At 44.8% G+C, this 22,500-nt stretch overlaps 1 protein-coding gene across 1 annotated transcript in view; it reads left to right on the top strand.

Moving 5' to 3' along the window:
• Positions 1–2,622: 2,622 nt before the first annotated feature.
• Positions 2,623–22,500, top strand: part of LOC310858217 (son of sevenless homolog 1-like) — a gene marked incomplete at its 3' end in the record, with an annotated part of 20,149 nt that continues 271 nt past the window's right edge. The window contains exons 1-18 of the mRNA XM_083764325.1: positions 2,623–2,752; positions 4,720–4,804; positions 5,808–6,055; positions 6,617–6,743; positions 8,144–8,234; positions 8,769–8,911; positions 9,270–9,351; positions 10,356–10,472; positions 11,004–11,107; positions 11,460–11,718; positions 11,938–12,057; positions 15,288–15,450; positions 16,943–17,060; positions 17,688–17,750; positions 18,096–18,205; positions 19,077–19,193; positions 21,290–22,135; positions 22,319–22,500. The exon at positions 22,319–22,500 is cut by the window's right edge and continues 271 nt beyond it. Coding sequence (XP_083620451.1) covers positions 4,729–4,804; positions 5,808–6,055; positions 6,617–6,743; positions 8,144–8,234; positions 8,769–8,911; positions 9,270–9,351; positions 10,356–10,472; positions 11,004–11,107; positions 11,460–11,718; positions 11,938–12,057; positions 15,288–15,450; positions 16,943–17,060; positions 17,688–17,750; positions 18,096–18,205; positions 19,077–19,193; positions 21,290–22,135; positions 22,319–22,500 — 2,966 coding nt within the window. The 5' untranslated portion in view covers positions 2,623–2,752; positions 4,720–4,728. The remainder of the gene's footprint in view (positions 2,753–4,719; positions 4,805–5,807; positions 6,056–6,616; positions 6,744–8,143; positions 8,235–8,768; positions 8,912–9,269; positions 9,352–10,355; positions 10,473–11,003; positions 11,108–11,459; positions 11,719–11,937; positions 12,058–15,287; positions 15,451–16,942; positions 17,061–17,687; positions 17,751–18,095; positions 18,206–19,076; positions 19,194–21,289; positions 22,136–22,318) is intronic.

Genomic DNA, 22,500 nt, shown 5'->3' with positions numbered 1-22,500 from the left:
TTCGAATTCCGTCTGAACCACGACAAAGTCGATGGCCTCGTGTGCTGTTTGAGGTTTAAATGTGTGTTACGTGTTTCTACGTAACAGTATGCCAGAGTAATGTGGCTCCAAAGTAACGTGATGTTTTCTGTTTTTCCACGCGTTTCCCTATTGACTTTGAATGGGGCATTTTCGCATCGTTTATTGTGAATTACGTCGGCACGGTAACGCGAATCGGAAAGAAAAGCACAAGCACACCATTCCTGGCCGAGCCGCACGTTTTGATGTATATATTGCGGGGCTTTGGTAAACCTTGCGGCCGGCCATAGAGGTCAAAGTTTCGGAACATCTATTACGATTATTATTAAGTATGTGTTTCGGATTTCAACCTGTGTTTCTGCCGTTGCATGGCAGGCACGCAGGATAAATATAAATTATATAAAACATGCTGTCCCATGTTTTCATGTCACTACCGAAACAGAAACAGTTGAAGTCCATAGCCTGGTTTAAGCCACACCCCCACACGCACCAAGTAGTGACACAGACTTCGCCCTTTATCTTGCGTCACCCCTTACCCCATCCCTAAAATTATTTGCCATTTTTTACTATTTTAAAACATTTTAAAATAGAACAAATAGCCAATCTACAAGCTAACAACGTGTCGTTGGCTATAGTTGAAATATTTTTAAATGTTTTAAAATAGTAAAAAATGGCAAATAAGTTTAGGGGTAAGGGGTAAGGGGGTAGGGTTAGGGTAAGGGGTAAGGGGTTAGGGCTAGGGTTAGGGATAAGGGGTAAGGGGTGGCAACAGATGGAGCCCTTTAGGGATAAGGGGTAAGGGTTAGGGTTAGGGTAAGGGGTAAGGGGTGGCACCAGATGGAGCCCTTTAGGGATAAGGGGTAAGGGTTAGGGGTTAGGTTTAGGGTAAGGGGTAAGGGGTGGCACCAGATGGAGCCCTTTAGGGATAAGGGGTAAGGGTTAGGGGTTAGGGTAAGGGGTGGCACCAGATGGAGCCCTTTAGGGATAAGGGGTAAGGGTTAGGGGTTAGGGTAAGGGGTAAAGGGTAAGGGGTGGCACCAGATGGAGCCCTTTAGGGATAAGGGGTTAGGGTTATGGATAAGGGATAAGGGGTAAGGGGTGGCACCAGATGGAGCCCTTTAGGGATAAGGGGTTAGGGGTTAGGGTTAGGGATAAGGGATAAGGGGTAAGGGGTGGCACCAGATGGGACCCTTCATGTTCATCGTGTAGCTAGTTTACTTCAGTCTGAAATTAATGTCTTCCAAAGTCTGAAAATCAGTGTGTAGTTTTAAGGAGTGTCACTACACCGAAACACATCATTTCTCATAAACTATTTAGTTTTTTCTGCTAAATGTAGAAATCTATCCATGTAGGCCTACGTCAGTTCAAAGCTGTTTTTCTTAGCCATTTTTTGCCTATAGCATTGTAGAGTTAAGCTAAAAACTAGATAAACTTGTGCGTGTGCGTGTGCGTGTGCGTGTGCGTGTGCGTGCGTGGCTGCGTGCGTGCGTGCGTGTGGTCACACTGCAGTGACTCAGACCGTAGCTGGAGAGAGGTGAATGTTGAAGAAGTGCAACAAGTGCGCCCTCTTTAGGCCATAATGTGACATTACAGCATGTTTTTCAAGGATATTCTTTTCTCACAAATCAATGCTATTGAACACTCTGTGTGTGTGTGTGTGTGTGTGTGTGTGTGTGTGTGTGTGTGTGTGTGTGTGTGTGTGTGTGTGTGTGTGTGTGTGTGTGTGTGTGCGTGTGCGTGTGCGTGCGCGTGCGTGTTCTAAGCTCTTTCCCTGGCTTCACTGAGGATTGCATTTTTCACATAGCTGTATTTAGGAGATTAAGCAGTACAATAATCTGTACTAATGCTAATACTGATACATCTAACACAGTACATCTGAGTACTATTAGTAATACTAAGAGTATGGCTGTACTGACCAGTACAACTTAATGTAATGTATTTCTCACCAGTGTGTGTGTGTGTGTGTGTGTGTGTGTGTGTGTGTGTGTGTGTGTGTGTGTGTGTGTGTGTGTGCGGCCCCTCCCATCCTCTCCACCCAGTTTCCTCTGAACGTAAATAGACCTCACAGGAGAGGTCAAGGGTCACAATGGGGGTGCTATTGTTCTCTGAGCTAGAACAAAGATATTAACATGCACGCACGCACACACACACGCACACACGCACGCACGCGCGCACACACACACACACACACACACACGCACACACACACACACACACACACACACACACACACACACAGTGAGAGAGAGGTTAGTTGTGCATAGCAGCGTATCGGAATTTCAGCTTTTCATACGTTCAGATACTTATTAAATAGTTCCTTTCAGACTTTAGATTAGTGTATTAATAGTTATTTTCATACTTTAGATGAAGTCGTTAAATGTTGGTAGTTATATAGTAGTATACTATAGTTAGTTGATAGTTGTTAGTGAACATGAAGTTTTATAGTTTTAGATTAACTTATTAAATGTTGGTAGAGACATCAGCGTTGTTCTAGATAGGTATAGTTGATAGGCGAGACATCTGGGTTGTTGTAGATAGTTGTTAGTGACCATGACGTTTTATTAGGTTGGTAGAGACATCTGGGTTGTTGTAGATAGTTGTTAGTGACCATGAGGTTTTATTAACTATAGTTATATAATAGTATATAGTTAGATAGTTAGTTGATAGTCGAGACATCAGTATTTTGTGAACATGAAGTTTTGCTTCTGCAGTGGAAGGAACACTCGCTGATACGGTAACTGTTCTTATATGAAGAACAATGGATGCATTGTAACAACTCTACTAATACTGTTGTGTTTATTATAATTATTGGATACATTGTTTCTATTCTACTAATACTGTTGTGTTTATTATAATTATTGGATACATTGTATCTATTCTACTAATACTGTTGTGTTTATTATAATTATTGGATACATTGTTTCTATTCTACTAATACTGTTCTGTTTGTTATAACTGATTATGTCATTGTTTTTATTGTTCACTTAACACTGTTGTCCTAGTAAACACATGCTAATACTGTTGTGTTGTTTAGACAGATGCTAGGTTCATTGTTTATACCTGTTGTCCTGGTAAACAGATGCTAGGTTCATTGTTTACTGTAATCCTAGTAAACATGCTAGGTTCATTGTTTACTGTAATCCTAGTAAACAGATGCTAGGTTCATTGTTTACTGTAATCCTAGTAAACAGATGCTAGGTTCATTGTTTACTGTAATCCTAGTAAACAGATTCTAGGTTCATTGTTTACTGTAATCCTAGTAAACAGATGCTAGGTTAATTGTTTACTGTAATCCTATTTAAACAGATGCTAGTTTCATTGTTTACTGTAATCCTAGTAAACAGATGCTATGTTAATTGTTTACTGTAATCCTATTTAAACAGATGCTAGTTTCATTGTTTACTGTAATCCTAGTAAACAGATGCTGGGTTAATTGTTTACTGTAATCCTAGTAAACATATGCTAGGTTCATTGTTTACAGTAATCAAACAGATGCTACGTTCATTGTTTACTGTAATCCTAGTAAACAGATGCTAGGTTCATTGTTTTCTGTAATCCTAGTAAACAGATGCTAGGTTCATTGTTTACTGTAATCCTAGTAAACAGATGCTAGGTTCATTGTTTACTGTAATCAAACAGATGCTAGGTTCATTGTTTACTGTAATCCTAGTAAACAGATGCTAGTTTCATTGTTTACTGTAATCCTAGTAAACAGATGCTAGGTTCATTGTTTACTGTAATCATAGTAAACAGATGCTAGTTTCATTGTTTACTGTAATCCTAGCAAACATATGCTAGTTTCATTGTTTACTGTAATCCTAGTAAACATATGCTAGTTTCATTGTTTACTGTAATCCTAGTAAACAGATGCTAGGTTCATTGTTTACTGTAATCCTAGTAAACATATGCTAGTTTAATTGTTTACTGTAATCCTAGTAAACAGATGCTAGGTTCATTGTTTACTGTAATCCTAGTAAACAGATGCTAGGTTAATTGTTTACTTTAATCCTAGTAAACAGATGCTAGGTTCATTGTTTACTGTAATCAAACAGATGCTAGGTTCATTGTTTACTGTAATCCTAGTAAACAGATGCTAGTTTCATTGTTTACTGTAATCTTAGTAAACAGATGCTAGGTTCATTGTTTACTGTAATCATAGTAAACAGATGCTAGGTTAATTGTTTACTGTAATCCTAGTAAACAGATCCTAGGTTCATTCATTACTGTAATCCTAGTAAACAGATGCTAGGTTCATTGTTTACTGTAATCCTAGTAAACAGATGCTAGGTTCAATGTTTACTGTAATCCTAGTAAACAGATGCTAGGTTCATTGTTTACTGTAATCAAACAGATGCTAGGTTAATTGTTTACTGTAATCCTAGTAAACAGATGCTAGGTTCATTTTTTACTGTAATCCTAGTAAACAGATGCTAGGTTCATTGTTTACTGTAATCCTAGTAAACAGATGCTAGTTTCATTGTTTACTGTAATCCTAGTAAACAGATGCTAGGTTCATTGTTTACTGTAATCATAGTAAACAGATTATCGGTACTGTTTAGTACTGTGCAATTCGTACTGTGATTACAGACTGTATCATAGCATTATAATACTGTATAAACATATCTGTACTGTATAATATATTAGTTATAGTATACTATATAGATACTATTGTATTATAATACTATCTGTACTGTATTCCAGTGAGATCAGATGAAACACAGTGATGCCATAAAGAAGATGAATGAGATCCAACGAAGCATCGATGGATGGGAAGGCAAGGACATCGGTAAGGTCACCGAGGTCACAGATGTCACATTCATTTAAATAACCATATGGATGGGAGGGCAAGGACATCGGTAAGGTCACCGAGGTCACAGAGGTCAAGGTCACTGATATAACCATATTACGACCCTGTTTATCCCCTTAGCTGGGAAGAAGAGAAGCTCAGTCTTTTCCGGGTTTCTGGGTGGTTGGAGGACATCCATTGTGAGATGTCAGCCAGGCATGCAGTGATGTGCTCTTCCACCTGGGTGGCAGAGGGGGGGGGGGGGGGGGGCAGTGATGTGCTCTTCCACCTGGGTGGCAGAGAAGGGGGGGAGTGATGTGCTCTTCCACCTGGGTGGCAGAGGGGGGGGGGGGGAGTGATGTGCTCTTCCACCTGGGTGGCAGAGGGGGGGGGGGGGGGGGGCAGTGATGTGCTCTTCCACCTGGGTGGCAGGGGGGGGGGCAGTGATGTGCTCTTCCACCTGGGTGGCAGAGGGGGGGGGCAGTGATGTGCTCTTCCACCTGGGTGGCAGAGGGGGGGGGGGGTGATGTGCTCTTCCACCTGGGTGGCAGAGGGGGGGGGGGGGGGGGGGCATAGGTAGGTCCGGTCGGTGTGTGTTGTAGGGAGTTCATAATAGAGTTAATTTACATATTAATTATATCACTTACATATTAATAATCTCATTTACATATTAATTATGTAATTTGCATATTAATTATGTGTGTAAGTATGCACCCCTGTTCATCATATAGTTAATTTACACATTAATAACCTCATTTACATATACATTATCTAATTTGCGTACTAATTAGGTGTGTTGTAAGGAGTTCATCATATAGTTAATTTACATATTAATAATCTAATCTCAACTACAACCTATCTCAAACCCTCACCCTAAACCTAACCTCCCACGGGGCAGCACACCTAAACCTAACCTTAACCCATGTCTAACCAATGACTAGTCTAAACTAAGTATGCACCCCAGTCCGCACCCCATTAATTATCTAATTTACATATTAATTAGGTGTGTGTTGTAAGGAGTTCATCATGGAAGGAACTCTAACGAGAGTTGGAGCCAAACATGAGCGCCACATCTTCCTGTTCGACGGCCTCATGGTGTGCTGTAAGTCTAACCACGCCCCCGGGGGCGTAGCCAAGTCTAGCCACGCCCTTGGGGGCGGGGTCAAGTCTAACCACACCCCCAGGCCACACCTACCGGGCGGAGCCAGCCCTGCAGAGTACCGCCTCAAAGAGAAGCTCTTCCTACGCAAGGTTAGTAGAGACTTTTATGACTGATATTGTCCTTCTAATGAACGTTAGACTGGTTGAAAACACACGTCTCTGCTTCTGGTGACTGCTATTGTCCTTCTAATGAATGTTAGACTGGTTGAAAACACACGTCTCTGCTTCTGGTGACTGATATTGTCCTTCTAATGAACGTTAGACTGGTTGAAAACACACGTCTCTGCTTCTGGTGACTGATATTGTCCTTCTAATGAACGTTAGACTGGTTGAAAACACACGTCTCTGCTTCTGGTGACTGATATTGTCCTTCTAATGAACGTTAGACTGGTTGAAAACACACGTCTCTGCTTCTGGTGACTGATATTGTCCTTCTAATGAATGTTAGACTGGTTGAAAACACACGTCTCTGCTTCTGGTGACTGATATTGTCCTTCTAATGAAAGTTAGACTGGTTGAAAACACACGTCTCTGCTTCTGGTGACTGATATTGTCCTTCTAATGAACGTTAGACTGGTTGAAAACACACGTCTCTGCTATTGTATTGGTGACTGATATTATTTTAACTGTAATTCTCTGATTGTCCACTAGGTGAGCATCAGCGACAAGGACGATAAGGAGGGCGAGTACCGCCACGCATTCGAGATGACGCTGAAAGACGGGAACAGCGTGGTGTTCTCTGCCAAGACGGCCGAGGAGAAGAACGGATGGATGGCAGGTGTGTACTGAAGGGTTAACTGGTGTATACTGAAGGGTTAACTGGTGTATACTGAAGGGTTAACTGGTGTACTGAAGGGTTAACTGGTGTGTACTGAAGGGTTAACTGGTGTGTACTGAAGGGTTAACTGGCGTACTGAAGGGTTAACTGGTGTGTACTGAAGGGTTAACTGGTGTGTACTGAAGGGTTAACTGGTGTGTACTGAAGGGTTAACTGGTGTATACTGAAGGGTTAACTGGTGTACTGAAGGGTTAACTGGTGTGTACTGAAGGGTTAACTGGTGTGTACTGAAGGGTTAACTGGTGTATACTGAAGGGTTAACTGGTGTACTGAAGGGTTAACTGGTGTATACTGAAGGGTTAACTGGTGTACTGAAGGGTTAACTGGTGTGTACTGAAGGGTTAACTGGCGTACTGAAGAGTTAACTGGTGTGTACTGAAGGGTTAACTGGTGTGTACTGAAGGGTTAACTGGTGTGTACTGAAGGGTTAACTGGCGTACTGAAGGGTTAACTGGTGTACTGAAGGGTTAACTGGTGTGTACTGAAGGGTTAACTGGTGTACTGAAGGGTTAACTGGTGTGTACTGAAGGGTTAACTGGCGTACTGAAGGGTTAACTGGTGTACTGAAGGGTTAACTGGTGTGTACTGAAGGGTTAACTGGTGTACTGAAGGGTTAACTGGTGTGTACTGAAGGGTTAACTGGTGTGTACTGAAGGGTTAACTGGTGTGTACTGAAGGGTTAACTGGTGTGTACTGAAGGGTTAACTGGTGTACTGAAGGGTTAACTGGTGTGTACTGAAGGGTTAACTGGTGTGTACTGAAGGGTTAACTGGCGTACTGAAGGGTTAACTGGTGTACTGAAGGGTTAACTGGTGTGTACTGAAGGGTTAACTGGTGTACTGAAGGGTTAACTGGTGTGTACTGAAGGGAAGGGTTGGCTGGCTGAGCCCACTCAGAGCGAACTACGGCAGCTCCATAGCGAGTGTTCTGATCACCCCTTCCGTTTCACTCATAATATGATGTGATATGAATATTCCTATCCATTTTATGGATAGGAAGAATCAACTGACTGAGAGAACACGCTATTGTTACTGATGCTGAATTAGTTACATTTTACTAGAAACAGACTGTATCAAATGTGACTGACTGACTGTCGTAAACGATACAGAGACTGTATCAATATAACGATACAGAGACACCTCTCTAACAATATAACGATACAGAGACACCTCCCTAACAATGGTGTCTCTCCGGTATGGTCTATGTTCTTGTCTTCTAGCTCTGGGTCCAGTATGGTCTATGTTCTTGTCTTCTAGCCCTGGTGTCTCTTCAGTATGGTCTATGTTCTTGTCTTCTAGCCCTGGTGTCTCTTCAGTATGGTCTATGTTCTTGTCTTCTAGCCCTGGTGTCTCTTCAGTATGGCAGCACATTGGAGCGCATGTTGGATTCCACCCAGATGACTGAGGAGAAGGACTCCATGCTTCTCCCCAGGTACTGACATTATTATTAAGACCATGCTTCTCCCAAGATACTGACATTATTATTAGGACTTGGCCTCATTAGGCCCACTGGTAGAGCCTGACCAGGTGAAAGGAGTTGGCCTCATTAGGCCCACTGGCAGAGCCTGACCAGGTGAAAGGACTTGGCCTCATTAGGCCCACTGGCAGAGCCTGACCAGGTGAAAGGAGTTGGCCTCATTAGGCCCACTGGCAGAGCCTGACCAGAGCCTTTTGTGTTCTGGAGAACCGTGGTTCCGACCGACTCGATACCGGGCACTGCACTCCCTGTGGGGGTGTGGAATGCGTGTGTTGAATGTGAAGTCGGTGGGTCAAACGGTTCTCGAACATGTATGCACGCACGCACGCACGCACGCACGCACGCACGCACGCACGCACGCACACACGCAGAGACGTGGACCATTTATAGTAGGATGTCATATATATTCATATTTTCAGACAGGAGGCCTATAGATTAAATAGATTGTTTGCAGTATTCATATATATTCATATACATGTGTTTTTTCAGACAGGAGGCCTACAGGTTCTCAGAACCAGACTCTGAGCAGAATGTGCTGTTTGAGGAGAACGTGCAGACGTCTGGAATCCCAACCATCAAGGCTGGAACCGTCTGTAAACTCATAGAGAGGCTCACCTTCCACATGTATGCTGGTAAGACTGTCTGTCTGTCTGTCTGTCTGTCTGTCTGTCTGTCTGTCTGTCTGTCTGTCTGTCTGTCTGTCTGTCTGTCTGTCTGTCTGTCTGTCTGTCTGTCTGTCTGTCTGTCTGTCTGTCTGTCTGTCTGTCTGTCTGTCTACCGTATCTACCTAAGACTCTGACTGACTGACTGACTGACTGACTGACTGACTGACTGACTGACTGACTGACCCAATCATGCTTCCGTCATACAGTCTGGAGCAACGCAAGCTCTGATCATGAGTAAAATGTGATCCAGTCTAGACCGGCTGGTAAAAAAAAAAACTGTGTGCATGTGCGTGTGTGTGTGTGCGCGTGTCTGTGTGTGTTTCAGATCCAAACTTTGTGCGAACATTTCTGACCACTTACCGCTCCTTCTGTAAACCCCACGACGTACTGGACCTCCTGATGGAGAGGTATGAGCTCTGACCTCTGACCTGTCTCTGAGCCTGTACCTTATAGAGTATAATATGCATAGAGACGGCACCGGATTCCTCCTCCCGTCCACTTGCATTAAGTTGCTCAAAAGCGCATGAGGCGATTTCACTCCTCCTTCCGTGTAGGAACAGAGTGCATTCTGGGATGGATTTGCCCCAAACACATGAACGCGCTGTGCCGTTGACTATCATTGTGCCGTTTGTGCGCGTTCACGTATGAAACATTCGTTCACGTGTCATGGGCCCCGATAACATGAACGTGCTTCAATGATAGTCAACGGACCAGCGCTGGCTCGAGCTGCAATACAAAATGTGCCACTATGTCCATTTCGCCTCAGGGTTTCCTCCGGGTGCCGTCTCTATTCATATACACTCTAAGGCCTGTGCACACATATATACTGTACATATATCATTTACCGTACCGTACCGTACCGTACTGTACTGTACCGTACCGTACCGTAGAAGACCCTCGGCTGTGCGTCGGGTCTGCCTACGCCCCCAGCCAGTGTAAAATACCCGGTAACCTGAGATCTCCGCTTATTGCTTAATTAACCCATTCTGAACGGGAACCCATTTTGGTGTTAGCATCATGTTATGCTTTAGCTATTGCAAAATAGCAGATCTACAAACTCATAGCGCGCCACTCGGTGGCGGAGCTTGTAGGTCTGCTATTTTAGAAAAATCGAAGAACGACTGACGTAGAAGACATTTTTAGAATCTGATCTCAGGTCAGAATGAAAACTGTCAGGATGTAGAAGACATTTTCTTAATCTGATCTCAGGTCAGAATGGAAAACTGTCAGGATGTAGAAGACATTTTTAGAATCTGATCTCAGGTCAGAATGGAAAACTGTCAGGATGTAGAAGACATTTTTAGAATCTGATCTCAGGTCAGAATGGAAAACTGTCAGGATGTAGAAGACATTTTTAGAATCTGATCTCAGGTCAGAATGGGTTAATTAACGCATATTGTTTGTGTTGCAGGTTCGACATCCCAGAACCGGAGCCTCCAGAACACTGTGAGGAGAATGCAGAACCCGCTCAGAGCTCAGACCAACTCAAACGATTCAGGAAGGAGTTTGTGCAACCTGTCCAGCTGAGGTAGCACAACAGACACTGTTATTATTATAAACTATATGGATAGTTTAGATGAATAGATAGTTTAACTTTAGATAATAGATAGTTTAGACTCCTGTCCAACTGACGTAACACACACTGTTAGATACGTTTAGTGTACATTGTTAGAAGGTCCTGGGTTCTCCCCGTGTCCCCTAGGGTAGGTACCCTCATAAAAACATGCAGTAATCCTGGCCAGCCCGGGCGCCTAATGGAGGGGAAAGGAACTGGTCGGAATAACGTGTTCCTTCCACGCGTTACGTCCGGCCCGGTGAAATCCCCCCCTGTCAGGTGAAAACAAGTGGCTTGGACTCTCCTCTCCTCTCCTCTCCTCTCCTCTCCTCTCCTCTCCTCTCCTCTCCTCTCCTCTCCTCTCCTCTCCTCTCCTCTCCTCTCCTCTCCTCTCCTCTCCTCTCCTCTCCTCTCCTCTCCTCTCCTCTCCTCTCCTCTCCTCTCCTCTCCTCTCCTCTCCTCTCCTCTCCATTCTAAACACATTGCTCTCCTCTCCTCTCCCAGAGTATTGAACGTCTGTCGTCACTGGGTTGAAAATCACTTCTATGACTTTGAGAGAGACTCTGAGTTACTGAAGAGGCTGGAGGCCTTCATCACTGTGGTACGAGGTACTAACACACACACACACACACACACACACACACACACACACACACACACACACACACACACACACACACACACACACACACATTAGCGTACAGACGGTGCTCATTCCACTGTTTTTATCATCCTTTCCCCATAATAACGTTTTTTATATGTTTTCTCAAGAAATCCCCCCCCCCCATTTAAGAGCCTTTATTTGAAGGTGTGTAACCGTCTGTCTGTCTGTCTGTCTGTCTGTCTGTCTGTCTGTCTGTCTGCCTGCCTGCCTGCCTGCCTGCCTGCCTGCCTGCCTGCCTGCCTGTCTGTCTGCCTGCCTGCCTGCCGGCCTGCCTGTCTGTCTGCCTGCTCGTCCAGGTAAATCGATGAGGAAGTGGGTGGAGTCTATAACAAAGATCATTCAGAGGAAGCGGGCGGCCAACCGGGCGTCCGGCTCCTCCCACAGCGTCGCCTATGAAGCGGCTCCTCCTCCAATAGAGTGGCACCTCACTCAGGCTCCTCCTCCAATAGAATGGCACCTCAGCCGCCCGGGTCAGAGTGACACCTTTGACCTCATGACCCTTCACCCCATTGAGATCGCCCGGCAGCTGACCCTGCTGGAGTCTCAATTATACAGGTAGTAATTAATACCAATCAATCAATCAATGAATACACAATCATTTTATAGGAAGAAATTAATCAATCCATAATAATGATGCAGGTAACAGTCAGCTAATAATAAATAGTGTAATTTAATGACTCATCTACTTAGAAAGTTTAACATGACAAGAGAATAGTGTGGCCCCGCCCACAGTGTGTGTTGATTGGTGGATGTATGTGCTGGCCCCTCCCACAGGGCGGTGCAGCCCTCTGAGCTGGTGGGAAGCGTTTGGACCAAAGAAGACAAAGAGCTGAATTCACCCAACCTGCTGAGAATGATCCGACACACCACCAACCTGACGCTGTGGTTAGAGAGGTACTGTACACACTACTGTACATCCTACTGTACACTACCACCAACCTGACGCTGTGGTTAGAGAGGTACTGTACACACTACTGTACACCCTACTGTACACTACCACCAACCTGACGCTGTGGTTAGAGAGGTACTGTACACCCTACTGTACACCCTACTGTACACTACCACCAAGTACCAAGTGGTTAACATTGATGATACAGCTATAGTTAACATGTCATTAACATGTCATTAATCCAGGCCAGCAGGGGGCGCCGATAGTTCAGCAACCGCCACCGTTCACCACCATTCTATTTGGCTGTAGATAGAAGAAGACGGCCTCCTCCTCTACCGACAACAACAATGGTGGAGGTGGTCGCGTCGATCGGATTAATCGTTACGAGTCTTTAAGCTTGCGTTCATATTTTAGATGCGCGGTCACGGGGTCACGGGGGGTCTCAGAGACTCAGCCTTTTCCATAGCTCCAGTCATCACCCACATAGTTAACCTCTCCATCAAACAGGGACAGGTCCCCCAAGATTTTAAACTGGCCAAAGTAACCCCCTTGTACAAAAAAGGGAGTAAATTAGAACCCGGCAACTACCGCCCTATTTCTATTCTAAGCTCCATCTCGAAAGTGATGGAAAAAATAGTCTATGAACAGGTTGAAAAGTATCTTGCCTCTAATAAATTGCTGTACGAGTTCCAATCTGGTTTCAGAACATCCCACTCCACTGACACATGCCTCCTCTATTTGAGCGATCACATCAAACACGAGGTGGATGCTGGAAAATACTGCGGCATGGTCATGCTGGACCTCCAAAAGGCTTTTGACACCGTGAACCACTCCATACTGGTTAACAAGCTTAAAGCTATTGGTTTTGATAGCACATCAGTGAGCTGGATGCAATCCTACCTGGAGGGGAGAGAACAGATGGTGGAGGTGAACGGAACACTGTCCCCTCCCCTCCCAGTGAGCTGTGGCGTCCCACAAGGAAGCATACTAGGGCCTTTACTGTTCCTAATTTATGTTAACGACATGACTTCAGCTTGTGACTGCAACTTGTTCCTGTTCGCAGATGACTCAGCACTGCTGGTCTCGGACAGGAACAAACTGCAGGTTGAAAAGACCCTCAGCACTGAACTCGGTAGAATCTGCACCTGGCTCGCTGATAACAAACTATCCTTACACCTGGGAAAAACTGAATCCATCCTCTTCGGATCAAATAGTAAACTCAGCAAGGCAGATGGCTTCTTGGTTAGAGTGGGTGACAATATTATCACACGAAAAGATGAAATTACCTACCTAGGTTCCATCCTGGAGGCCAATCTTTCCGGTGATAAAATGGCCACCAACGTAATCAAAAAAGTCAATCAAAGAACAAGATTCCTTTACAGGATCTCCTCACTGGTCAGCAAAAACACCTTGAAGACCTTAACAGGAGCCCTCGTACAAGGTTTCTTTGACTATGCATCCACCTCTTGGTACCACAGCACCTCAAAGGCCCTTAAAACAAGGCTCCAGACCTCTCAAAACAAACTGGTCAGGCTCCTACTTGGCCTCACCCCCCGAACCCACCTCACCCCTGCCCACTTTGACAGGCTGGGATGGCCACCAGAGGGCGCAGCTGTAGCACACACACACACAGGGCGCAGCTGTAGCACACACACACACACACACACACACACACACACACACACACACACACACACACACAACCACACACACACGAGCTGCGTTCGCTTCACGCGTTTGCGCGTCTTACTTGTTATTAGAGAAAGTAAAAGATGATTTTTCATTTGCTGCTTTCTTTCGTTTTTGCGATTTTAGCAGATTTTGACAGGGGGCGGGGGCATTCGAGCATAGGGCTAAATATGTATTTTTTTACAAAATATTATGGCAATTTATTTTTTTATTATTTATTATAGTCCTAATAAACCCCAAGAAATTCCATCTGACCACAAAAGATCACAGGATCTATTGAAGGTGCATTAAATGTAGTCGCATTAGTGGTGGTAGAAGATCGAATCCTCTGTTCAGTCAGTGTGTTCATAGGGGTCGAGACCGTCAATATCCTTGATTTTGTTGAGGTAACGCTCCTTTTCCTCAAAGTTAAGCTTGTCCTTGTAAGCAAGGTATGTCGAGGCCCACGTTTTTTCTTTCCATCCTGGTGTTGGCTCACTGTGTTGTCGCCAGGAACGAGCTCGTTGAACTCCCTCTGGTGTTTAAAAATTAGAACGCACACGGATGGTCGCTGACTGTAAACAAAGCAGAAATGCCTACCACGCTACCACGTGACACATATGTTAACGCCCCCTCCGGGAGATTTTGGCAGACCCTATAAGCCTTCCCCCTATAGGCTACCTTCACATTCAGTAGATCCTGTGATCTGCTGTGGCCCGATGTAATTTCCTGGGGTTTATTATTAATAATAATAATAATAATAATAATAAAACTTTATTTGTATAGCACCTTTCATGACATGAAATGCAGCTCAAAGTGCTTTACAGAACAATATAAAAGAAAAGCAAGGCAACGACATTAAAAAACGAGCAGTAATGCAATACAGTGAGGACATGAATAACAAAAAAATAAAAAATAAAAGATCAATTAAAAGCAATGTTGTAGATGTGGGTCTTGAGCTGAGCTTTAAAAATGTCTACAGAGGCTGCCTGACGAAGGACTATAGTAAATAATACAAAAAAAAATCATAAATAAATACATAAAAATTGGTAAAAAAAAATACATATTTAGCCCCATGCCCCAGCCCCCATGCCCCAGCCCCCGCCCCCTGTCAAAAAGAGCTGAAATCTCTAAAACGAAATAGAGCAGCAAATGAAAAAAAAAATAACACTCATCTTTTACTTTCTCTAATGACAACCTAAAACATGAACCTTGGTTGAAAAAAACTAAAGTTGTCCTTTAACATGTCATTAAAAGGCGTATTGTGAAAACAGAAAACATAGAAGAGAGTTAACATGTCATTACGTGTATTTTATTGTATTTTTGTATTGTTAAGGTGCATTGTAGAAACGGAGAACACAGAAGAGTGGGTGCAGGTTCATGTCATTAGCATCTCGTTAACATCTCATTAACATATCGTTAACATCTCATTAACATCTCGTTAACATCTCGTTAACATCTCATTAACATATCGTTAACAGGTGCATTGTAGAAACAGAACAGAAGAGTGGGTGCAGGTTCATGTCATTAACATCTCGTTAACATCTCGTTAACATCTCGTTAACAGGTGCATTGTGGAAACGGAGAACATAGAAGAGCGCGTCCAGGTGGTTTCCAGGGTCATCGAGGTTCTTCAGGTGTTTCAGGAACTCAACAACTTTAACGGAGTTCTGGAGGTCGTCAGCGCTATGAACTCCTCACCTGTTTACCGCCTGGACCGCACCTTCCAGGTACCCCGACCTCACCCCTACGCTGAGTCCCTGACCCCTCCCCTAATCCTCACCCTCTCCTAATCCTCACCGTATACCCCTACAATTTACAATTTCAAAATGTAGTCATCTATCAGACGCTCTTAATCCAGAGCGATTTAGAGTAAGTAAGAACAATACATGGTAATAGAGCGCCGAAGTCCTGACATCACTCGCTCGTCCCATCGATTCCCCTGGTTCACGGAAGTAATTTCTCTATGGAGAATAACATGCAGGGTCATCTTAAAATCGTTTCATATAAGCATTGTGATCCAAAGTTAACAAGCTGTCTCGGCGTTATTGTCAGGGAGGTGTCTCTGTATCATTTGCGACCGTCAGTCACTCATATATGATACAGTCTGTTTCTAGGGAAAATGTAACTAATTCAGCAGCAGTAACAATAGCGTTTTCTCTCAGTCAGTTGATTATTCATATCCATATGAGTGAAGCGGCCGGGATGATTTGTTTATGTTTCAAACACAGTCCTTATATGAGGTGGTCTAAAATCATGCATCCTATGGGGATTACAATGCAAATAACAAGCACATGGATTTACATTGGTTTGCGTCCTCTACTGACATTGAGGTCAGACTTCGGTGCTCTATACATGACAACATAAATTTGTCATAAGCAAGGTATCTGTCGCGTTGGGACAAAACCTTTTTTTTTAAGGTAAACCAGTGGTTGACGTTAAAAAAACGTGTTGTCCCGACGGGACCCTTTGGTGTGGTTTGGAGTAGATTATCTGTAAAGTAAAGCTATGCGTATACATTATAGAGTGCTATGTCTACATAAAATGCTATCTAAGTTACATAAGTTTAGCCTTTGCATACGCCTAAAGGTCGTCGAGGCTAACAACAAATACTCTAACAAACCTTAACCATCCCTTCTCTAAAACACCCTGGACAACGCTCTACACGTCCCAGACTCTTCTCCCTTCTCTAAAACACCCTGGACAACACTCCACACATCCCAGACTCTTTTCCCTTCTCTAAAACACCCTGGACAACGCTCCACACGTCCCAGACTCTTCTCCCTTCTCTAAAACACCCTGGACAACGCTCCACACGTCGCAGACTCTTCTCCCTTCTCTAAAACACCCTGGACAACGCTCCACACGTCCCAGACTCTTCTCCCTTCTCTAAAACACCCTGGACAACGCTCCACACGTCCCAGACTCTTCTCCCTTCTCTAAAACACCCTGGACAACGCTCCACACGTCCCAGACTCTTCTCCCTTCTCTAAAACACCCTGGACAACGCTCCACACGTCCCAGACTCTTCTCCCTTCTCTAAAACACCCTGGACAACGCTCCACACATCCTAGACTCTTCTCCCTTCTCTAAAACACCCTGGACAACGCTCCACACGTCCCAGACTCTTCTCCCTTCTCTAAAACACCCTGGACAATGCTCCACTCTGATATTATTATGTTATTTACAGTTCATTAATAGTTCATGTTTTTAAATTAACAGATGATTCCGGGTCGTCAGAGGAAAATTCTAGAAGAAGCTCATGAACTGAGTGAAGATCATTACAAGAAATACCTTCTGAAACTACGTTCCATCAACCCCCCCTGTGTTCCTTTCTTTGGTTGGTTCCAGCTAAAGCTAATGCTAATGCTAATAGAGCGGCGCAGTCCCTCCCCGTTTCAGAACAACGAACGGCCCAGGAAATGAAAACGCAATGCATTTCCCCATAGGCAGTTTTTATTTAATTTATTTAAAGACCTTTTAAGTGTCGTACGAAGCCAACTCTTGTCGTGACAAATCATGACAACACACACAATATTTTGGACCAAACAAATAATTACAAAGAAGTAAAACAACAACAAAAGTGTTGTAACCTGCTTTCTAATTCTTTGTTTGGCCCGAAATATTGTGTGTGTTGTCATGATTTGTCACGACAAGAGTTGGCTTCGTACGACGCTTAAAAGGTCTTTAAATAAATTAAACACATACAAAACACCTGACCTGGGGTTCTATTAGAGTACTGTTAACTCCATAGACACCTGGGGTTCTATTTGAGTAATGCTAACTCCATAGACACATACAAAAACCACAGCACTCCATCGTTAAAAATAAATGTCTAGAAAGTGTGCTCGTTAAATTGCTTGTTTGAGACCAAGCTGAAATTTTGTCCGATGCAAAGATGAAAGCTATAAGCCTCCCCCCCTGTGCGTGTGTGCCTGCGTGCGTGCGTGCGTGTGTGTGTGTGCAGGAATCTACTTGACCAACATCTTGAAGACAGAGGAAGGGAATCCAGACTTCCTGCGTCGTCATGGTAACACACTGTGTTGTTGTGTATACGCGCATGTGCATGCACATGTGCATGTGCATGCGCATGTGCATGTGCATGTGCATGTGCATGTGCATGTGCATGTGCATGTGCATGTGCATGTGCATGTGCATGTGCATGTAGAAGAGTCTCCTAGCCTCAAGGATGCGTGTGGAGGGCTCAGGGTGTGGAGGGCTAGGGGGGTGGAGGGCTGGGGGGGGGGGGGGGGGGTGGAGGACTCGGGGGTGTGGAGGGCTCGGGGGGGTGGAGGAGGGCTCGGGGCAAGGAGCCTCCTAGCCTCGGTGGAGAAGTGTATGGCGACAGTAACATGGTTGTGTTATTGTGTTTTAGGTAAAGAGCTCATCAACTTCAGCAAACGTCGTAAAGTTGCAGAAATTACCGGAGAAATTCAACAATACCAGAACCAGCCGTACTGTTTACGACCTGAGCCCTCAATACAGGTAACAAGCACGCACGCACACACACACACACACACACACACACACACACACACACACACACACACACACACACACACACACACACACACGATACCAGAACCAGCCTTACTGTTTAAGACATGAGCCGTCAATGCTATAATACTCCTAATGTTTTAAAAAACATGAGAGCAACATTTAGCTTTAAATGTTGTTTACATGGTTGCCATGTTGGATCCATTTACAGTAGCTGTAAATGACACGACAGCGTGTTTACATGGCGGCCATGTTGGATCCATTTAGCTGTAAATGACACGACAGTGTGTTTACCTTAGAGTATATATTAATAGAGACGGCACCCAGAGGAAACCCTGAGGCCAAATGGACATAGTGGCCGAATTTGTCGTTGCAGCTCGAGCCCGTTGACTATCATTGCGCACGTTCATGTTATTGGGCCCATGACGCGTGAACGAATGTTTCATAGCCTACGTGCAAACGGCGCAATGATAGTCAACGACCAGCGCGTTCATGTTATTGGGGCAATCCATCCCAGAATGCACTCTGTTCCTACCCGGAAGGAGGAGTGAACTTTGAGCAACTTAATGCAAGTGGATGGGAGGAGGAATCCGGTGCCGTCTGTATTAATATATACTCTAAGGTGTTTACATGGCGGCCATGTTGGACCCATTTAGCTGTAAATGACTGTGTTTTTACATGGCTGCCATGTTGGATCCGTTCAGCTGTAAATGACAGTATGTGTACATCATGGCTGCCATGTAGGATCCGTCATTCAGAAATAACAATAATATTGCAATATGAATGAATGTGTGCGTCTCTCTCTCTCTCTCTCTCTCTCTCTCTCTCTCTCTCTCCCCCCCCCATGTCTCTCTACCAGAGGTTCTTTGAATGGTTGAATCCAATGGAGGAGAGAGAGGAAAAGGAATTCACAGATTATCTGTTCAACAAATCACTGGAGATCGAACCGAGACACTCCAAGAGCCTGCCTCGCTTTGTAACTACACTACCCACAATGCTTCACTACATCACTACACCACTACACCACTGCTACACTACACTACCCACGATGCTTCACTACACCACTGCTACACTACCCATGATGCTTCACTACACCACTACCAAGGAAGCTCTGAGAAGGAAGGGAAGTGGTCATGTGACTGGGCTGCGCCATGACACTTTCATGGACACTTTCATGGGAGCCAAACTCACACAGGAAGTGCAATGAATACATGGCAGTGAATGGAGCCGGCTGGACCAGCTCATAACCAACATTATTCATGAACAATTGAGACCTTTTGTAAAGTAATCACTTCTGGAAAATAACAGAAGACATATCGCAGGTTGTTTTCTAATCACTTACTTTTCAATGTGCACAGAGTGCACAGTATATAATTTTATCTGAGGATCTAAACAGCAGCAGGTATCGTTTCTGGCTCCGAAGTATCGCGATATTTGGCTGCCAGACAGGAAATGGTGGGAAGTCTTGCGATACTTGGTGCGTTCAGAAATGTACTTTGTACTTTATGGTATCTCTATTTTTATAGAGATACCATACCTCTATAAAAATTACACAGTGTAGGCCTACACATCGAATAACAACAGCAGACAATAATGTGTTACATGTCTTCTGTTATTTTCCAGAAGTGATTACTTTACAAAAGGTCTCAATTGTTCATAAATAATGTTTGTTCATGAGCTGGTCACAGCTCTCATTGACTCCAATGCATTCTGCCAAACTTCCGGGTAGTTTGGCTCCCATGAAAGTGTCCATGAAAGTGTCATGGCATGGCGCAGCCCAGTCACGTGACCAGTTCACTTCCTTCTCAGAGCTTCCTTGACCACTACAAGGAAGCTCTTAGAAGGAAGTGAAGTGGTCACGTGACTGGGCTGCGCCATGACACTTTCATGGACACTTTCACGGGAGCCAAACTACACCCGGAAGTTCGGCAGAATGCACTGTGTCAATGAGAGCTCAGTGACCAGCTCATGAACAAACATTATTTATGAATGACTGAGACCTTTTGTAAAGTGATCGCTTCTGGAAAATAAAATAATATATATAACACGTTATTTTAGGCTGTCTTATTTTTTTATGTGCATACTACTTAATGTGATTTATTTTTTCAAAGAGCAGAGAGCAGCCCAGGCAGAAAACTTACTATGTGCTCTTCTATAAATACCTCAATAAAAATAAATAGTTATTAAGTCGAAAAACAACCACTCGGAAAAAACGTGTGATATCACTTATGTCTTCTTTCATATTCCTGAACCAATTATATGACAAAGCTCGCAATCGTTCATGTATAATGTTTGTTATGAGCTGGTCCAGCCGGCTCCATTCACTGCCATGTATTCATTGCACTACTGGTGTGAGTTTGGCTCCCATGGAAGTGTCCATGAAAGTGTCATGGCGCAGCCCAGTCACGTGACCACTTCACTTCCTTCTAAGAGCTTCCTTGGACCACTACACCACTGCTACACTACACGATGCTTCACTACTCCACTACACCACTAGGGGCGTGTAACAATATAATAACTGCATTGAAAAATCGATTTTAATTTGAATGAATCGAAGTATATCGAAATGAAAACAGCAACATTGATTATGTATCGTATTGTATCGTTTTGCAATACAAATAATCGATTGTATCACAATGTCATCTGCAAACATCACCATATTAATAGGCTTCTATAGTCTGATCGAACCCGGACATGCAGCTGTGGTCCTATTTGGTTTTGGTTGGTTGGTTTTTGGGCGTATTGATATGGACACAAAAAACATAGTTCCATGTGATAGAGGGGTCAAAATGAACAAAAGTTCCGCTAATATTTTAGAAATAGGTCAACAATACAAATGATGTTATAGTTTTGTGGATTGATTTACTTTTACTGCGTGGCCCCCTGTGCCCCCCCCCCCCCCACATCAGGGGGGCACTACTTAATATTTGACCAAAACCAGAGCAGAACTCCCACCACGGGACTCAATTAATACAGTTGCAACCACTATAATAATGCCAAGTATTTCATACAGCTTACGTTTAAAAACAATCTGAAACATCCCTTTAAGCCATGCCCCCTCTGTCTCCTCAGGGTAAGAAGTACACGTGTCCTCTGAAGTCTCCAGGACTCCGCCCCCAGGGGGCGTGTCCTCTGAAGACTCCAGGACTCCGCCCCCAGGGGGCGGTCCGGTCGGTGTCACTGCGGGGTCACCACCCCCCCGCCCCCCCGCGGAACAAACCCAGAAGGATCAGCCACAGTGATGTCATCGACAGGGTCACGACCTCTGACCCCAGCCCCCCCCGCACCCCCCTCACCCCCCCACCCCACTCCGACCGGGGTCCGTACTTCACCTGGTCTGATGATGTCACAGCTCGTGTCCCGCCCCCTGATGATGTCACAGCTCGTGTCCCGCCCCCTGATGATGTCACAGCTCGTGTCCCGCCCTCTGATGATGTCACAGCTCGTGTCCTGCCCTCTGATGATGTCACAGCTCGTGTCCCGCCCTCTGATGATGTCACAGCTCCTGTCCCGCCCCGTGATGATGTCACAGCTCGTGTCACACCCCCTGATGATGTCACAGCTCGTGTCCCGCCCTCTGATGATGTCACAGCTCGTGTCCCGCCCCCTGATGATGTCACAGCTCGTGTCCCGCCCCCTGATGATGTCACAGCTCGTGTCCCGCCCTCTGTTGATGTCACAGCTCGTGTCCCGCCCTCTGATGATGTCACAGCTCGTGTCCCGCCCCCTGATGATGTCACAGCTCGTGTCTCACCCCCTGATGATGTCACAGCTCGTGTCCCGCCCTCTGATGATGTCACAGCTCGTGTCCCGCCCCCTGATGATGTCACAGCTCGGGTCCCGCCCCCTGATGATGTCACAGCTCGGGTCCCGCCCCCTGACCCACCCCGCAGACCACCTGACTCCTCCCTATCAAAGGTCTATAGATTTTATCCATGGACTATAAGATCCATAGATCTTATAGATGTTTTCTATAGATGTTTTAAAGACTGCTTCAATAACCCTGTCTGTCTGTCTGTCTGTCTGTCTGTCTGTCTGTCTGTCTGTCTGTCTGTCTGTCTGTCTGTCTGTCTGTCTGTCTGTCTGTCTGTCTGTCTGCAGATGAAGTCCAGACAGACAGGAAGTCCTCCAGCGGTTCCTCCTCGTCATCCAACTACTTCCTGTTCTTCGTCCAAACAAGTGTCTTCTCATCGTCGTTTCTCCGCCTCCCTGTCAGAGCTCTGTCAGGAACCAATGGGCTCACCCCTCCCTCTCCACCTAGCCCCTCCCACTAAGAGGCGTGG

This window comes from Protomyctophum parallelum (assembly GCF_964188405.1).
Source record: "Protomyctophum parallelum genome assembly, chromosome: 5".
In the NCBI taxonomy this organism is placed as follows: Eukaryota; Metazoa; Chordata; class Actinopteri; order Myctophiformes; family Myctophidae; genus Protomyctophum; species Protomyctophum parallelum.
This window is presented reverse-complemented; position numbering and strand designations above follow the sequence as displayed.